Source organism: Phyllostomus discolor, chromosome 2, assembly GCF_004126475.2.
Source record: "Phyllostomus discolor isolate MPI-MPIP mPhyDis1 chromosome 2, mPhyDis1.pri.v3, whole genome shotgun sequence".
Lineage (NCBI taxonomy): Eukaryota > Metazoa > Chordata > Mammalia > Chiroptera > Phyllostomidae > Phyllostomus > Phyllostomus discolor.
The window spans coordinates 163,495,185-163,514,293 of NC_040904.2; the positions used below are offsets into that span (position 1 = coordinate 163,495,185).

At 37.7% G+C, this 19,109-nt stretch overlaps 1 protein-coding gene across 6 annotated transcripts in view; it reads left to right on the forward strand.

Annotated features, from left to right (window-relative positions):
* The window catches only part of ATF7 (activating transcription factor 7), a 96,961-nt gene that overhangs the window by 12,261 nt on the left and 65,591 nt on the right, over positions 1 to 19,109 (forward strand). For all 6 annotated transcript variants that reach the window (XM_036018912.1, XM_036018914.1, XM_036018915.1 and 3 more), the window contains exon 2: positions 6,759 to 6,827. In XM_036018912.1, the coding sequence (XP_035874805.1) occupies positions 6,780 to 6,827 (48 nt within the window). In that variant the 5' untranslated portion in view covers positions 6,759 to 6,779. The remainder of the gene's footprint in view (positions 1 to 6,758; positions 6,828 to 19,109) is intronic.

Here is a 19,109-nt window from a genome sequence, read left to right on the forward strand (position 1 = left end):
GCATAGAATTGGTTGAGCATAGTTACATAAAGTGCCTTAGGCACAAAGTAGTTGTAAATATGTATTTAAAATGTCTTCTCTGTGTATACGTAGCTTTAAATACATAAATACCTGTCTAGCAATTGTTTTGTGGTCCCAACAGCTTTCTGCAAAAAACTTCAAGTTAAATTTCAGCAAAGTATACCTTTTAAAATCTATTATTTTTGAAAATAGATTTTATTGATTATGCTATTACAGTTGTCCCATTCCCCCCTTCACTCCCCTCCACCCTGTACACCCTTTCCCACGCACTTCCCCCCCTTTAGTTCATGTCCATGTGTCATACCTATAAGTTCTTTAGCTTCTGCATTTCCCATACTATTCTTACCCTCCCCCTGTCTATTTTCAACCTACAATCTATGCTACTTATTCTCTGTACCTTTCCCCCCCTCTCTCCTCCTCCTACTCCCCTGTTGGTAACCCTCCATGTGATCTCCATTTCTGTGGTTCTGTTCCTGTTCTAGTTGTTTGCTTAGTTTCTTTTGGTTTTGCTTTAGGTGTGGTTGTTAATAATTGTGAGTTCGCTGTCCTTTTATTATACATGTTTTTTTAAATTTCTTTTCTTAGATAGGTCCCTTTAACATTTCATAAAATAAGGGCTTGGTGATGATGAACTCCTTTAACTTGACCTTATCTGAGAAGCACTTTATCTCCCCTTCCATTCTAAATGAAAGCTTTGCTGGATAGAGTAATCTGGGATATAGGTCCTTGTCTTTCATGACTTGGAATACTTCTTTCCAGCCCCTTCTTGCCTGTAAGGTCTCTTGTGAGAAATCAGCTGACAGTCTGATAGGAACTCCTTTGTAGGTTACTGTCCCCTTATCTCTTGCTGCTTCTAGGATTCTCTCCTTCATTTTTACCTTGGCTAATGTAATTATGATGTGCCTTGGTGTGTTTCTTCTTGGGTCCAACTTCTTTGGGACTCTCTGAGCTTCCTGGACTTCCTGGAAGTCTATTTCCTTTGCTAGAATGGGGAAGTTCTCCTTTATTATTTGTTCAAATACATTTCAATCTTTTGCTCTACCTCTTCCCCTTCTGGTATCCCTATAATTCAGATGTTGGAACATTTAAAGATGTCCTGGAGGTTCCTAAGCTTCTCATTTTTTTTTGAATTCTTATTTCTCCATTCTTTCCTGTTTGGTTGTTTCTTTCTTCCTTCTGGTCCACGCTATTGTTTTGAGTGCCAGTTTCCTTCCCTTCACTATTGGTTCTCTGTGCATTTTCCTTCATTTCTTTTATGTTCATCTAATTTGCAACCAAAATCAACCAATTCTGTGAGCTTCCTGATCACCAGTGTTTTGAACTGTGCATCTGATAGGTTAGCTATTTCTTGGTCGCTCAAAAGGATGAGTTCTGGGGCACTGATTTGTTCTTCTGTTTGAGCCATCTCTCTTTTTTTTTTTGGTCTGGTCGCTTCTGTTACAATAAGGGGTGGAGCCTTAGGTGTTCACCAGGGCTGGGCACCCCAGTCACTAGATTGTGACGTTTATGTGAGGGTGGGGTTGAGAGGGAACAATGGTGGTAGCTCCCTTCTCCGTGGGACCTCAGTCCCTTCCCTGGGATCCTGGGTTGCGCGCTCTGCCCTGCTCCACAGTTGCCGCCTCACTGGGTCTGCCAGCTGCCACCTGCATACTCAGGGTCCACTCGCTGCATTCTTGTATGCCCCAGATGCCTTACATGTTCCTGGTTGCCTTACACGCCCAATTTTCCCTGTTTTCCACGCCGCGACCCACACCCAGCTTCTCGTCTCCGCCACTCCTACCGGTCTGGATGAACAGGTCTATTTCAACTTCTTGGCTGTCCGACTTCCATTCGGATAAATTTTCTGTCAGTTCTGGATGTTATTCTGCCTCTAAATTGTTGTTGTTCCAATCTTGGTTGTGCGTGGAGGTACAGTGCGTCCACCTATGCCTCCATCTTGGCCAGAAATAAATATTATTTTTTTAAAGATTGTGTTTATTTTTATAAAGGGGAAGGGAGGGAGAAAGAAAGGGAGAGAACCATGTATGGGTGTCTCTGAAGCACCCCCTACTGGGGACCTGGCCACAATTCAGGCATGTGCCCTGACTGAGAATCCAGCTGGTGACCCTCTGATTCCCAAGATGGTGCTCAATCCACTGAACCACACGAACCAAGGCTCAGCAAAGTATACTTGAATATCACCATTAGATTACTGTAGTTTATAGTATATAACACACACACCCAGTTTTAGTACTATGTATAATGAGCACTCCTATATTTCCTTCAAAAATTTTTTCTTTGAGATGAGTGATTTTTTTTCCCAAAGGCCTATTGTCTTTTTATTTTTATGTCCACTTTGCCTTACACTTAGTAAATCCTTAGTAATTTTTTGAATAAATAAATTACAGCTAGTATAACTCCCTTCTAGATGTTCATGAATCTTTGATATTTATGGTACATGTGCCCTTCTCCTTTTTTGTACCTAGCAGTAGCTCTTTGTGTTATTAGGAACCTAAGAATAGGCCCTTGGGTGTGTTTGTACATGGCTTTTATTCCTTAATGAAAGTTGGGCCATCTTATTAACACTATTTGGTCACTAAAGAAATAATCACATTATAAGCAGAGATCCAGAGAACTGATTCTTTGGACTTCAGTGACAGATTCCATCTTTATTTTATTATATTTTTTAAAAAGTAGTTAGATACACATATACATTGAGAATTCATTTATTTATTTGCACATTGACCATTTTATGTTATACTTCTGACTTTGACAAAACTATTTAACATAGAGTTTATGAAATTATCCCAGTTCTTAAAAATCATTCTCTAGCCCTGGCTGGTGTGGCTCAGTGGATTGAGCTCTGGCCTGTGAACTAAAAGATTCCCAGTCAGGGCACATGCCTGGGTTGTGGGCCCAGGTCCCTGGTGGAGGGCATGTGAGAGGCAACCACACACTGATGTTTCTCTCGCTCTCTTTCTCTCTCCCTTCCCCCCTGTCTAAAAATAAATAAATAAAAATCTTTTTAAAAATCATTCTCTAAATCTTAGAATTTCTTCAGTTCTCTCCCAGCATTGAGATAACTTTCTCTCTTTTGAGTAAACACTAATTTTTATCATTTATGCATTGAACTGACTCTTGAGCACTTGAGCCTTTTCCTTGGCAGAGTTGGCCTATAGGACAGCCTCTTTATGCATCCTTGTCTTCTTGTTCTAGGATCTCCAATGAAAGCATCTCACTTCCCCTTAGAGATATCTCTAAATATATTCCCCTTGCCTGTCATTTATTGCTTAGTTCTATAAAATGCTTGAGTTTCATTCCAAAGATCAAGAAGCAGACAACAGACCTGCATGCCATGGCCAGACCCATGACCTACTTGTCAAACAGTGCAGTTACAAATAGGCTGTGAGTTAAAATTTTAGTGGATAACAGTATCATCATTCAAGATTTCACCTTTCCTCTCAGTCTGTTTATACTACGGAAATGTGTTGCTTTTTGTTTTTGAGAGGACATCAATTTGACCTCTCAGAATTAAAGATTTTTTTAAAGTAAGAAGTAGAAATAAATCAATGACATTGATTATATGTAGCAATTGATGCAGCCGACTAGGAATGACGGAGAAAAAAATTTTTTTAAGTTAGCTGGAATTTTTGTTTTTATTATTAAAGATTTTATTTATTTCTTTTTTTAAGAGGGGAAGGGAGGGAGAAAGAGGGAGAGAAACATCAATGTGTGTTTGCCTCTTGTGCGTCCCCTACTGGGGACCTGGCCTGCAACTCAGGCATGTGCCCTAGAATTGGGAATTGTACCAGCAACCCTTTGATTCACAGACCGGCACTCAACCACTGAGCCACACCATCCAGGGCTGGCAATTTTTTTTTAAGTGGTGAGATAGATCATTATTATTGTTAAAGGTTTCATTTTATAAAAAGAAATCATTTTATTTTAATTAACTTATTTTTAAAGTATATTGATTTTAGAGAGGAAGTGGGGAGAGAAACATCCATCCACTGCTCTACCCATCCATGGATTCATTCATTGGTTGACTCCTGTATGTGCTTTGGCCCAAGATGAACCCACAACCCTTTCATATTGGAATGATGTTCCAACCAACTGAGCTACCCGGAGACAAATCATTTTAAAGTGAAAAGCAAGAATGATGGAAAAGAAAAGGGGCAAGAGATTGAGGGAATGATTTAAGAATAATTGTGGGTATTTAAGAAAAAGGGCCTCCTTCCTCCCCTTGTGATCTCCCTTGGTGAAATGGCAAACAAAAGCCAGCAAATTGGGAAGGAAGCAGGAAATCCTAGTTAGTGACTGTCAGGTTACAATACTTAAGATCCATGAAAATGTATGCTTCTGTCACATTTTAATGCTTTCATCTCCTCCCAACTTGTTTTTGCCCTTCCCCTTAAATTTCTTTAGAAATTATGATTTTCCATCTCTATTTCCTAAGGATATGATTAAATAAAATTTGGATGGCATATATTGTGATATGATTGTGCAAAACTAGGTTAAACTTTGAATTTTGTGATTTGGGGGAAACCATTCCAGAATTTATTTAATCACTTCCTATACCAATGCTGCCCCACTCCTAAGCCAGGACCCTTTCCCTCCTCTAGGTAGAAAACTGAAAAAAATTAGCCTCAAATAACAGAACAAAGGTAAAAATAAGTAATCCTGTTTGGTCCTTGTATCTCCTCTATTCCTTATAGTTTACTTCCTGGCTGAAAATATGTTAGGAGACTTTGTTGGAATAAACTCCTCATTTTGTGCTTATATTAAGAAAGCAGGTTCTGGGACTAGGAAGTGAAATTATCTCCAGCACAGAAGCTGTGGGATTTTTCCAGAGAAGAGTTGCTTTCCAGAAATACTTTGCATTTTCAGCCATAATGGCTTTGGTCTTTGCCTTTATTTACTTTTACTTACTTGTACTTATTTTTTTTTTGCACTATGTCATAGTTCCAGAAAGTGCTAAAAAAATTATTGTGTATTTAAAACAATCCAGAAAATCCCCTTGTCCTGGGCTGTGTGAAAAAGAATAAAGAAAGCTCTCATTTTCCCAGTATCCAGTCATCAGGTTGAGGTGGCCTCTCTTAGGAACACAATTTATTGAAGCAATTTATCCTAGCTAAATGTGATATAAATCTGTGTACACCTATGTACCTACAGGCTCGCTTATATTACAGCAATAATGCTGCAGCATCGGTTTCTTCATGTTAGACCCTGTTCCTTTCACACTGAACGGTGACTAAGAAGCCCTTTCTATTTTACAGGCACCACACAATTTTAAGCACTGATTGGTTGTGTAAATTACTAATCAAACTACTAGAAATACTGGTTTCCAGCCCCAGAGTGAGTCTTAAGAGAGTCAAAGAGATGTTACCTAGCTACCCTCTTAGTTATCAGCATGGTTTTCTGATGATCAGATCTAGTCTAGCACTTTAACATTTTATTTTAACGCAGGCCTAACTGAGGTTAAACTGACATTTTGGTTTATCTCCAAGATAAAAATGTGAAATTTGGTTACAATTCTGAAGGTGTTTCTAGGCATATTCAAATTGCAGTTCTTTCTTATTCATCTTTACTCATTCATATTCTTTCACATACCTTTCTCTCATTGAAAGGTGTTGAAAATGTCCTTTAAGGGTTTATCCTATAAAGGTTGTTTTTGTGTCCCTTCCACCCTTTCAAACTACTGGTTTATCTTTTTTTCCATTTCTAATTTTTATTCATCTCCACCTCTGTTTTTATTTCTAGGAGAGGTGTAGGAAATTTCCCCAACACATTCACATTTGAATCGTTCTTTGACAAAGAATTTTGATCAGTATTGTAAGAGTTTAGCTTCAATAATTAAAAAACAACAACAGTATAAACCCTGTTAAATTCTTTAGAGAAATAGAGAGGATGAATGGTGATGCCTTTTAGTACCATTTCTTTATCCCCTGCAGCAGCACACATCTGTTGGCTGCAACCGAGCAGCCCAAGAACTCTGGCCGAGAGCAGCACAAACAGCCGGAACATATTCACCCAGTAAACCCCCAAAGAGTCGACATTTGTTTTATTGCTGCTTTTAAAAACCTAGCCATAAATAGAATCAGAGGGGGAAGGGCACCGATATTTCTCCATTTGCCACAGACAATTGGTGGGGGGAGAATGAGACTCCCCATGGGGAGAGGTTTTTTATTTTTATTTTTTATTAATGAAAATCATTTCCCGTGTAGCTCAATAGGATGGGTGCTTTGTTTTCTTTGGCAATAATCTGGGATAAACGGCCCTTGCCAACCATCTCCTAGTTTATACACCAGGGAGCCAGATTATAGCCCTGTAAAATGGAGCACCCCTCCTGTAATCCCTTAATTAATTAAATGACAAATTTTGGTCTTCTCTAGTTCAGAAATATGGCTTCCGCATCGAGCGTTCAGTGGATTTATTGACATAGGGAACTGCACTGGCTGTAATTTAGCAGACTGGAGAAGTATGTTTTATACTGTAGCAGAAAGAGGGAAAAATCTAGCAAAAGGTTTGAAATTCCTTGACTATTTAGGTCTAAATTTTTCTAATTAAAAGTTTCAATCGAGGCACTGTAGGTCATATGCCACCTGTCTGATGTGTCTCCCCAATGTAGCCTGTGTTTACAGCTTTGATAGATGGCATTCTTGGAACACCTGTTACTAAGCTTGATATTTTTGAAGCACTATTTTTTTTAAACTCCAGCATATTTAACATAACTTTTCCCCCTACCTTCTCCTCCTCAGCTCCGCTCTTCTATATGAAATATGGGAGACGACAGACCGTTTGTGTGCAATGCCCCAGGCTGTGGACAGGTACGTTTACAATATACTTTATTGTGAATGTCTCGTTGTGAATCAAAGTGGCTGTTTTATCACTAAGGCAAAGAGTTTAAAGCTGGTATTTTACGTGATCACTGGAGGTAATCAGATCAGAGGATTTGCAGTGTGTAAATCCAAGTTATGAGGAAGTGTAGGCACTCTACCATAATGAAATCTGCCTTGCTCTCTTTCATATTGTTATTCTATTGGTGTTTGTTTCCCAACACAGAGTGTTGAGGAATACGTGTTGCTCTTTCCTCCTTTCTAAACCTATCCATCTGAATACAAAGCAAATTTAAAAATATTTTCTCCTCAATTGTCATGGATATAAAAGTCAGTTTAATATATTTGGATAGGCAGCCAAGAATGCACCCATTCATTGTTAACCCCAATTTGCCAGTCTATTTGGGTTTTTTAAATTAAAAAAAAAATGTTTCGTTTGACTGTTGATCCAGAAAATCATTGTTAGCAGCTCAGGCAGATAGATATCTAACTAGGAAAGACAAATCCAACATAGAACCAGAGATCTCATGGCAGTATATAAACTATAAGACTTCTCAGCTGAGACCCTACTGCCACGGTCTCATTTGCATTTGTTTACACTGTGTGTCAGATATTTTTCATCATATACTTTATTAATAAAGTAATTTTTTTAAATTGCTTTTTCCCCCCATTTTGCACCTTCTTAACTCTTCTTCCTAGATGCCCCCTATCTCCATGTTCCACAAAGGATGAAGAAAGGAATACAAAGAAAGTTTTATCTGTCTTCATGAATTGATTTTATAGAACCTGAAGGGCTGAATTTCTGTTCAGTTAGAAATATGTCATGTGACTGTCCAGTGACACTTACTGGTGGTATGTGAGATTGCAGACTAGTTCTATTAAACATTGTAAATGCTTAGACAAAAAGAAGAGGAGTTAAGTTCCAGAGATTCCTAAGAATTGGAATTTGAAAGGTGAATGACATGGGGGTGGTGACGAGGAATGGGCAGAAGGACAATTTCAAATTCCAGTAAATGGTGAAATTTTCAGAAAAGACTAAAATAGCATTGTATGCTGAAGTATTCAGCATTGTAGGGTGTATTTCCTTCTTTGTCAAAGTTTTCAACTTTATTATTGACTGCATGTTTTCCCCGTGTAGTTTATATTTTATTTTTTTACAATAGAAGCCACTTGAAAAAATAGATAAATTTCATTTTTCAGACAGCTTTATTAGAGTACATATCTGAACCTGATCCAAAAAAAAATTTTGTGTGCATTTATTGATAAGAGTATTTAATGTGACTCCCATTTAATTGATACCTGGTACTTTTTTACTTTAAAAATCTGCATTTTTGATGAAAGGATTTATTTTTTTCATACTTATATTTATTTTCCTTCACTTATTATTTAAAACACTCAATGCCTGTAACCACTCTTATATGTTGTATGCTTAAAACCACCCGACAGGGACTTAAAGAAATAAAAATGGATGATAAAGGAATACATAGGAAAAGCATCTCTTAAGCTCTCTGAGAAAGATCTAAATACCGTTTCTTCAGGCTGTCTCATCGGAAAAGAGTAGTTTTCACTGAAATTTGAGAACTCCCCAAAGGGTTTTGTGTTTGTCTCTTTGTTTTCATTTTGGACTAGAGGTTGTAAAACAGTAAGTACTTTTTACATGGTTCCTTGTATTGTTGGGTTCTATTTACCATAAGCCTTTTATTCCCCCACTTCTCCTTCCCATTTCTGAATTATTTATTAGCATTTTGATTATTAAGATTTATTATAACCTCTGGTGTAGGTTCTGAAGACATTTCTTCCCTCAGTTGTGTAACTCAGGGAGACTGCTTACTTCTTTTGGAAGTTACTTGTTTTATAGAAAAGGGATAGAAAGGTACAACTTAGGCTTTGCAAGTAGCCTGCTTTTTTTACCTTCTTGCTTGCTAAGACTTTATGGTGAGGTGAAATTGTAGATCTTTAGTTATATTTTAGTCTCATTCCAAGTTTTTCCCAATATCTGGTAACAACTTATACAGTGGGATCCCTGCAAGATTTACTGTTATATGAAATAGTGAAAATCTGGCAGAGAAAATAAATTTGGTACAGTGAACTACCCTTGCTCTGTCATCCAAATTCCTTATATCCCTTGAAAATGGTTTCATTCTAGAGCCACCTTGACACCTTCAAGCTGTTTATAGTTCACTCTCATTAATTCAAATTCTTTATTCCAGAAATGATAGAATAATAAAAAGGCTATGTAAATCCCAGAGAGGATAATAAGGACCATGATAATTTTTGCTAGCCATGGTTTAGGATTTAATGCTACAGAATTCTCAAAAATCAGTGGCTTCTACCAGTTAGAAGAAAGAATGAAAACAAATGATAGTTCAAGATACTGGTCCTTAAAAACCAACCAACAAACAAAAACTATAGGAATCTTGCATTATTTCAATATCTGTTGCCTGCCCAGTCTTTACCTCATGTATCCCAAAACTCAGAAAACATCTTACGCCTTAATATTAAGGGAAGTTGAAAGGAAAATTCACCTAAAATAGACTAGTGGATTATGCTCTCCACCATATAATCAAAACCACCAGGCTTTCAATGGATACGTAAACATGTTTTGGTTGCTAGGTCTTTAATGGCTGTTATTTTTGGATTCTGTTCATGATCCACTTCCCAACAGTAAGTCTGATGTGACACAGCTGAGTTCTAAATATGCTGCCTGTATTTTTTTTAAGAAGGTGGCTGCTAAAGGTTGTGTTCTCTACATTCTTATCTGAAAAGACGGGTGATGTGTTTTTTGAGCCCTCTCATTGCTTTTTTCCTATTGAGACTCTTTCTCTTGAGGCCTCATCACTCTCATGAAGAGGAATTCAGGAAAAGCAATATTCTTGTTAATACCTCTCTGTGGAATGTGACAGCAATAGTAGTTAATAGAGCTGCCTCCAGAGAATGGGTTAGTGTTAAGGCAATAGTGCCCCAGATTCCCTGTGGCAAAGGGCTGGTTGAATTTGAGTTCTGTGGGTTTTTGATGTTTATGATATAGATAGCATATATAGGGCCCAGCACAAATAATGCCCCTTTTTTTTATTACAAAATCTTCTATTATAAAATCATAAGCGTATAATTCTATAACATAATATCACACGCAAGCACACTATATGACATTTTAGGTGAAATGTTCAAATTAAAACTATAAATTGTTATATACATATTGTTATCCTACCAACCACACTCAAACAGGTGTTACTTCTGCTGGACCCTGTATTTTAAAACATTGTGACTATAAAATGAATTTGCCTATGTGTTATTGTTAAAATAATAGAAATATGGTTTGGTGCTGAATCTAGCAAATCTTAAAAGTTTTTAATGCTTTGGGGGGCACTTTGACTTGAAAGTAGATTATAAAATTGTTCTTTTAAATGCGGAAGTAGGAAAAATTACTACATATTTGTCATTCATCGTGAATTTGAGATGTTATTTCATGTGGGTGCAGTTAGTTAACATACCTTTTGGATGTTTTTTGTCCAATTTTTATTATCAGGAATCAACCAATTCCATATTTCTGTACTTCCTCTCAAGGACAGACACTGGTTTGCAGTACAAATTATTCATATTTAAGTAGTCCTTTTGGTTACCACAATCAATTCTTTGCTCAGAAACTGGTCATACAATATAAGCTTATTACTTAGAATGTCTGTTTCTTTAAGAACAAGAACACATTTCCTATGAGGAGGTAACTACTTAATGGATAGTTAGTGTCATTCCATTATTAGCCATTGAGAAAGGTTTCTATCATAACAACTATGTATCAACTTTATTCTTTTAAGGAAAACTCTTTGATTGTTTCTTTGTCCAGTATAACCCTGACTCTTTTTTTCCCCTCTGAGAATATCTACTACTAGATATTTTCTTCTCCCAGAGGACATTTAGATACAAGTTGGGGTTCTGTTCATACCTTTCTGAGACATGAAACATATAACTAGCTCATAGACCTCCAGGGCCTGTTTTCCCTAAGGCCAAGAATAGCAGTAGAGCCCTAGTTGTATTGGAAGTGAGGGCAGCTTCTTGTACTTCCTTATCTTGTCATATAGTAGGAATAATGTTTATGATGCTGTAGTCCTGGCTTCACTTGGCATTTAACCAACCTCCAATACTGTTTATTGCTTCATATCCTCTGCCTCCATGAACATTATCCCTTAAATCTCTATTGCTTTGTAATATATGAGGCAACAAATAGCTTCTATGATTGGTTAAATGCTGGCATGCTACAAAGGTATATGTTTTATTGCCTATGTAACACAAATCTATAGAGATTATTCCCGTTATCCCAGCCTTCCCATTAAATGGGCCATACTGGTACTACGGGACTCTAGATTTTTAGTTCTGTCCCTTCGGCAAGTCTTCCTGTTACCTAGCATTAGCACGAAAGAAAAGCAAGGAAGAATGTGTTGGCACTGATTACTGATTCTTTATGTTAAGGGAGCATTGTAAATTGAAGAAGAAATGTTTTTGGTAGGCAAATGCCATTTGTGGTGGTATATGCTATCTTTACATGCTTTGACAGGTGATGGGATTTTCAGGCAAACAAGTAAGCCTTTCTTCCTCACCCACTGCCAAGAGTTTAAAAAAATTCAAATTTTTATTTAATAATTCATATTTCATTCAATAATTCATCTAGTTCCCATCTGGTAAAAGTGCCTGCATGCTGTCAGGCAGCTGAAAATACACTGCATTATACACAATTAGGCCAAATGCTAACCTTGTTTTTTGTAATAATATGTTGATTTTGCAATAACTTCAGTTCACTCTGAATATGCTACAGTTTTATGTAACCTTGTGATGGAAGTAGCCCACTGTTATTCATTGTGTAGATAAAATTGGGACTGGGGTAAAAGAAAATGTAGAGGTTTTAAGAACAAAGAATCAAATCCAAATTTTTAAATATCAGACCTGGTACTCTTGACACTTGTCCTTAGATACATGTAGTTGATTATTTTAGTTTTTCATGTTACATTCATTATTATGTTACTAAAAGCATAGGAGATAAAAGCATCCTTGCTTCAGTCTGCCCTCTCCCCACCAAAAAAAAAAAAAAAACCTGTATAAACCTAATTGGAGCTAGACCCAGAAAATTAAAAATTTCAGTTATTCACTCTTTTTTTTTCTTGGGCATGACTTAATATTTGGAATGGGAACCCAGAAACTGTTCTCAGAGCATTCCAGTTTGAGGGGGGGAAGTCTTGTACGTTTGTATCTCAGTTCTTCCTCAATTAGGAGAGGAGCTCTTTTCTAGTCCTTTCTTTTACAAAGTGCTGAGTTTGTAAAGTACCTTTTGGATCAAAGAGTCTGTCTTTTATTAATCCCTCATTTGCCACCCCTGCAAAACCACAGGCAGGTCAGTTGTTGACTTACAAGGTATTGTCACCATTATTTAGAATTCTTCATTCTTTTATCAAATAGTCTTCCAGCTAATGCAGCAGATTGAAGAACAGACAATGTGCCCCCTCTCTCTGGTTAGCGTGTTTCTTTAATGCAGATTGACTTGCTCAGCAGTCACATTTTGTTTCAAGCCCTTGTTAGGCCATACTCTGTATGTGGATTCATAACACATCTGTGTGTACATCTACAGTGCTGTATAAATAATAATAAGTAATCACCAGATGGCCTATAACTGCTCCTCTGGACCCGCTGGGTCTCTTGAAGCTGTTAGTAAAGTCTTCTGGTGTTTTGCTGGGGAAAACTTGTCGTAGATTTATTTCTAAAAAAAATTCAAACTCACAACTGGGTGTTTAGGACTAGATATTGCTGTCTGTGTTGTAAATATTTAACAGGCTTTGTACAATGACAAGTAAAAGCGCCATTAGTAACCACACACGGTAGCTGTGGAGCTCTTCTTCCCTCCCAGCCATTTAGAGAGGAAACGAAATGCCGATAAATTGTGCATTATAAATAAGGTGCAAGAGATGCTCTCTGGAAGCTCTTTGATAGGAGAAGAAATAGAGCTTCCACGCTCTGCTCAAAGGATGTAACTGGGCAAACTTAAGCTTTTTAACCATATGCTAGTGACTTAAATAAAGCACAATGCCCCCTTTAAATTGAGCTTTATGATACCAGAAAAGCCCCTTGAGCTAGAGTTTGGTCAGAGCCAGATTTTGGTCTTTTTTTTTTTTTTAAGATTTTATTTATTCATCTTTAGAAAGAGGGGGGAAGAGAGGGAGAAAGAGAGGGCGAGAAACACCGATATGCAGGAGAATCAGCAATCTCACACACCTCCAACTGGGGACCTGGCCCACAACCCAGACATGTTCCCTGACAGGGAATTGAACTGGTGACCTTTTAGTTTACAGGACAACACCCAACCCACTGAGCCACACCAAGCAGGGCAAGTTTTGATCTTAATTGAGCCTTTACAACCAAATGATAAACCTTTGAAAAGGGTTACAGTTGTGTTAGTAAACACTTAAGCTAAATTTTTACAGTTTTGGTTGTGTCTAAAAATTTCACATATATTGTTTGCCGATATTGTTTTTTAAGCAAAATATCTTTGTTTTTGTACTCTTTTTATTCATTGTTTTGTTAAAAGGGTCGTGTATTTTGTTTTGGGGTGGGGGGATTTTTATTCTAGTTTTTGGCTTATACTTTTCTGTGTTATATTTTGCTACTAATAATACCCTTGTTCCAGTACCTATTCCAGGGTATTTGGTCAGTATAGTAATGCATGCTTTTAAAAATCACAATAGAAGTGATCATCTCTAAATTTTAGTGTTTTTAAATCTTTGTTTTGTTTGTCATGACAAAAAAGGTTTTAAACAGAAACTGGATATCTTTCAAACCTAGTTTCTTTTGTCTTTTGAGGGTTGAATCTATTTAACTACAGAGGAACAGTGCTATAAATCATAACACATGGCTGTTAGGATTTCAAGTTAGGATGTATGAAAAGCTTTTCTCTTTCAAAATCTCATCTTAAAAAATTACATACAAATTGTGAGGAAGAAATGCTGCTATTAATAGAGTGTTGTAGATGGGTTTTGCTTTTAAATTTTTCTCTAACAAAATTATCAGGTTAAGGATAGGATTTCAAGAAAGAATCATGGAGAAAAGATGGGAGCATTCCAGTTTATCTCTTTGTAATAGTGCCTTCGTGTTTTTACTTTGAAATTTCTTTGTGCAGTGAATTACATGCGATTCCTAAGATTGTGCTTTGGTAAGAATCTGGATTGTTTCTAATTGTCATCTGAAAGTACAGAGAGAATGAGAACAAATTTTATGAAATGAGCCCATTTCCAGTCTGGCACACCGTGTGCCCTGTGTGGCTCCTGATTCTGCTGGCAGATTGAAGAGCTGAACCAACTTCTGCTCTAAAGACTAAAATTGCCAGCCATCATTACAGCTTGTAAGTCTCGTTGTTGTTCACATCAATGAGGTTAGATTTTGAGTAAACGTAGTTCTGTCTTTAGATCCCAGGTGGGATTTGCAATTCTCTCTGTTGGAAGGAAAGAGTTTTCCCCTTTTTGCCTTTGAAAAACTTGAGTAGCTCTGAAGGGAAAGTCTGCAGAATAAATCTGCAGCCTTGCTGTGTCCTTTGAGTCATTGTAGAACGCTTGAGCACTCTATTTGGCATTCAGCAGATTGGCTGTCAGAATTGGAGCTCTGCTTATCAAAGACATGTCTCTCTCAAAGAACTATTTATGTTATTCCAGAGAGAATCATCCTGTGGCAAAAGGAACACCTCCTTTTTCTTCCCAAGGGTCAAATCTTTTGATATTGGGCAATTAGTCCTTGATTTTCCTGAAGAATACTCAAATCTACCATAAAGATTGGCACCCATACAGGTTTGAGAATTGGTTACAATGACAAACTTATTTCTTAGCCACAGGTAGGGTGGAGGTGTTAGGGGGACACTTGTAAGTATACCTGAGGCTTCATTGTGGAGATTTTTCTGCTGAATATCTCTGTGCCCCTTGTAAACTTGACTCCTCTTTCTCTGAGGGAGATAACATTTGCTTTAGTTTTTGTACACTAGTCATTATAAAAATACTGTGTGAGTTACCTTTTTCTCTTTCTCTCAAGCCTCTTTCCTTGTCTTTAGTTACTGTCCTCTCCAGTTGAGATCAAGCCCTATAATCTATTTTTTACTTTTTGACTTCCTCTTGTATAGCTTATTAGGCTCCTATTAGCTATTGTGCCTGATGGGGATTATTAACTAGCATTTCCTCTAATTTGAAAAGATAACAATTTTTTAGATTAATTTTACGGAGAACAAAATGAGTGGGAAGTTAGTAGAGTTCCCATATAACCCCCCTTACTCCTCCTCCCCCACCACATCTTGTTTTACTGTGGTACATTTGTTATAACTGATGAGCCAGTATTGATACATTATTATTAACTGAAGTTTACATTGGGGTTTACTGTTTGTGTTGTATATTCTGTGGGTTTTGACAAATGTATAATAACATGTTTCCACCCTTACAGTATGGTACAAAGTAGCTTCACTACCATGAAAATCATCCTTTCATCTCTCCCTCCTCTCGCCACAACCCCTGGTAATCCCTGATCTTTTTACTGTCTCCATAGTTAATCATGCAATCCTCTTATTTATTTATTTATTTATTTTCCCCTAATTTTTAAAGTTGTGAGCAGATAACCACATGATTGAGAATAACTAGACAAAGAGGGAGAGAAAATATTGGATATGTGAAGTCATAGCTCCACAGTCTGCTAAAAGTCCAAAAATCTATCCAGAGATTTAGGTGGCCAGTCTTTCTTCTCTCTTTGATATTGAGATTTGGCTTGCCTAGTAACAGTTTTACTGGTTCTAGGTGTTCTAAGCTAGGACAAGATGAACACTGAATTGGCTATATATATCTGGGGAGTTGAGGTATTAGGGCTGGGCATAGAAAAAAAGAGTAGAGCCCTTTTCCTTTGTTGAGGTTGGGAACAATAAAGTCTCTCCTCTCTCCTCCCATGGGCAGTTTTGTATGTGATTGAAAAAAATCAGTTCAATTAAAGGTGAATAGGAGAACTTCTGGTCAAGACGGAGGCATAGGTAGACACATTTCACCTCATTATACAACCATGAGAAGGAAAGCAACTAACTTAAAAATGAAAAACTCTCAGAACTGCCAGAAAATCATCCAGAAAAATACCCAGAACTGTATGCAAGTCCGACAACCAAGGACTTAAAGAAGCTATGTTTACCCAGATGGGTAGGAGGGGCACAGCCAGGGAGGCTAGGTGGAGAGGATGTGGTGGTGGAGTGAGCCAGGGGTGGCAAGGCAGCTGCCACCAGTGGAATGGCGTGGTCCCACATTCATGTGTGGTAGATAAAAATCAGGGGGACACCTTGTGAGCAAGCAATCCCAGCCCCAGGCCAGACCACACAGCCCAGGGTTCCAGCACCAGGAAAATAAAGCCCCATAACTTCTGGCTGTAAAACCAGTGGGGATTGGGGCAATGGAAGAAACTGCCAGTTTCTCAGGAGAGCCCTGAACTTTGCAAACCCACCCACCCTGGGAAGCACAACCAAGACAGCAGCTGGAGGGGTGCCTGTCACATAAGGGAATTGGGTAAAGTGACTGGAAAAGGGGCATGTTTCAGGCAAGCCCCCAGAAGTCAGCCAGCAGCAGTATTGGCCCCTCTTTGACCCCTCCTCCACACATGGAGCCCCAAAGCAGTGAAGCAGGTTGTCCTACCCTGGCAAATACCAAAGGCTCTGCCCCATACAACTTAGTAAGTGTGGTAAGACAGGAAATCAAAATGGCTCTACCTAGTACACACACACAGGTAGGCTGCCAAATGAGGAGACAAAGAAATATGGCTCAAATGAAGGAACAGAACAGAACCCCAGAAAAAGAACTAAGCCATGAGGAGATAGCCAACGTATCAGATAGAGTTCAAAACACAGGTAGTCAGAATGCTCAGAGAACTCATTGAATACAGCAGAAGCATAAGGGAAGCAATGAAGTCTCTACGAAAGGTAATAAAGAAATATTTACAGGAAACCAGCACTGAAGGGAAGGAAGCCAGGCTTCAAATGAACAATTGGGAACATAAGGAAGAAATAAACAATCAACCAGAACAAAGAATTTAAAAAAACGAGGAGGGTTTAAGAAGACTCTGGGACATCTCAAAAGGGCTAACATCTGAATTATAGAGATGACAGAAGGAGAAGAGGAAGAGCAAGAAATTGAAAATTTATTTGAAAAAATAATGAAAGAGAACTTCCCTAATTTGGCAAAGGAAATAGACATACAAGTCCAGGAAGCACAGAGAGTCCCAAACAAGTTGGATTCAAAGAGGACCAAGGCACATCATAGTTAAAATGCCAAAAGTTAAAGATAAAGATAGAATCTTAAAAGCAGCAAGAGAAAAGGAGACAGTTACCTACAATGGAGTTCCCATGAGACTATCAGCTGATTTCTCAAAAGAAACCTTGCAGGCAAGAAGGGACTGGCAAGAAGTATTCAAAGTCATGAAAGGCAGGCACCTACAACCAAGATTACCCTATCCAGCAAAGCTATCACTGAGAATCGAAGGATAAAGTGCTTCCCAGACAAGGTAAAGCTAAAGGAGTTCATCATTACTAAGGTCGTAATTACTATATGAAATTTAAAGGGTCTTATTTAAATAAAGGTCAAAACTATAAACATTAAAATGACAACAAACTCAAAACTATCAACAACTGAATCTAAAAAACAAAAACAAAAGCAAACTAAGCAAACAACTAGAACAGGAATAGAATCATAGATATGGAGATTATTTGGAGGGTTATCAGCTGGGAGGGGGGAGGGGGAGATGGGGGATAAGGTATAGAGATTTAGAAGCATAACTGGATAGGTACAGAATAGACAGGAATGTTAAAAACAGTACAGTCAGTGGGGAAGCCAAAGAACTTACATGTACAACCCATGGACATGAACTAAGGAGGAGATTGCTAGAGAGAAGGGGCGTACCGGGCAGAGGGGGCAAAGGGAGAAAAATTGAGACAACTGCAATAGCATAATCAATAAAATATACTTTTAAAAAAAGGTAAACAGGAAAAATACCCTATATAAAAATAAGCCCTTGTATTTCTACATTTCAATAAAGATTTGTGTAAATTAATAAGTTACTTAAAAAATATGGGAGCTATATAATTCACTCTTTAATATAAATTACTTTAACCAGAGGTGTAATATTTGCTACATGAAGGAATGGAAGTTTTCATTTGGGGTTAGGAGATAATAGATGAGAAATGGCTTAGGCAGAATGGCCCCAAAGCAAAGGAGACGTGGCAACTTATGAAGATGTCAAATACAAACATTTACTGCCCTGACCAGGTAGCTCAGTTGGTTTTGAACATCATCCCAATACAACAAGGTTGTGGATTCAGTCCCCAGTCAGGGTACATACAAAAATTGATGTTTCTCTCTCTCTCCTTTCCCCTCTGTCTCTGAAATCAATAAATACATTTTTTTAAAATGTGACCATTACTTAGTTTTGTTTTGGGCTATCACACCTTCCTTCTACTGTAAGCTAGTTGAGAAGTATAAATCTTACAAAGAGCCCCAATAAACACTAGAAGCAGCTTAATTCTCTTTGGACAGAGAGATGTTTTCCTTCTTTTTTTTAACCTTAAAAAAAGGATGTATTTATTTATTTATTTATTTATTTTAGAGAGAGGGGAAGGGAAAGAGAAAGAGGGAGAGGAGCATTGATATGCAAGAGAAACATTTATTGACTGCCTCTCTCATGCCCCAAACTGAGGACCTGGCCTGAAACTCAGGCATGCGCCCTGACCAGGAATCAACCAGCAACCTTTTAGGTTTGTGGTATGCAGCTCGGCCCATGGAGCCACGCTGGTCATGGCTCTCCTTTTCTTGCTTTGGAAAATTTAGATTGATAAAATATGGAAAAAAGAAAGTGACCTAATTTCTGTAGTTTTAGGATTCAAGTTTCCAATCTGCTTAGAATTGAAACTACCTGATATTGGGTAAGATATTTTTTCATAAATATATCAACTCTTTATCTCCTAGATTTGGCTACACGTGAGAATCTTTCAGTCTTGGCCTCAATACTAATGTAATTTTGTTATGTATTGAACCTATCTGACTCTGTGGTAAGATGAACATTATTAGCATAGGGAAGGCTCTATAACATGATGTTCAAGATTAACATAATTAGTGCAGACCAACAGCTCGTATATGCATACATATACATACAACTTAGAGGAAATGTTGTGTTACAATGTACAGGAAAATTATATTTCACCCAGGGATCATATAGGACATATGGGAGAGAACAAACTAC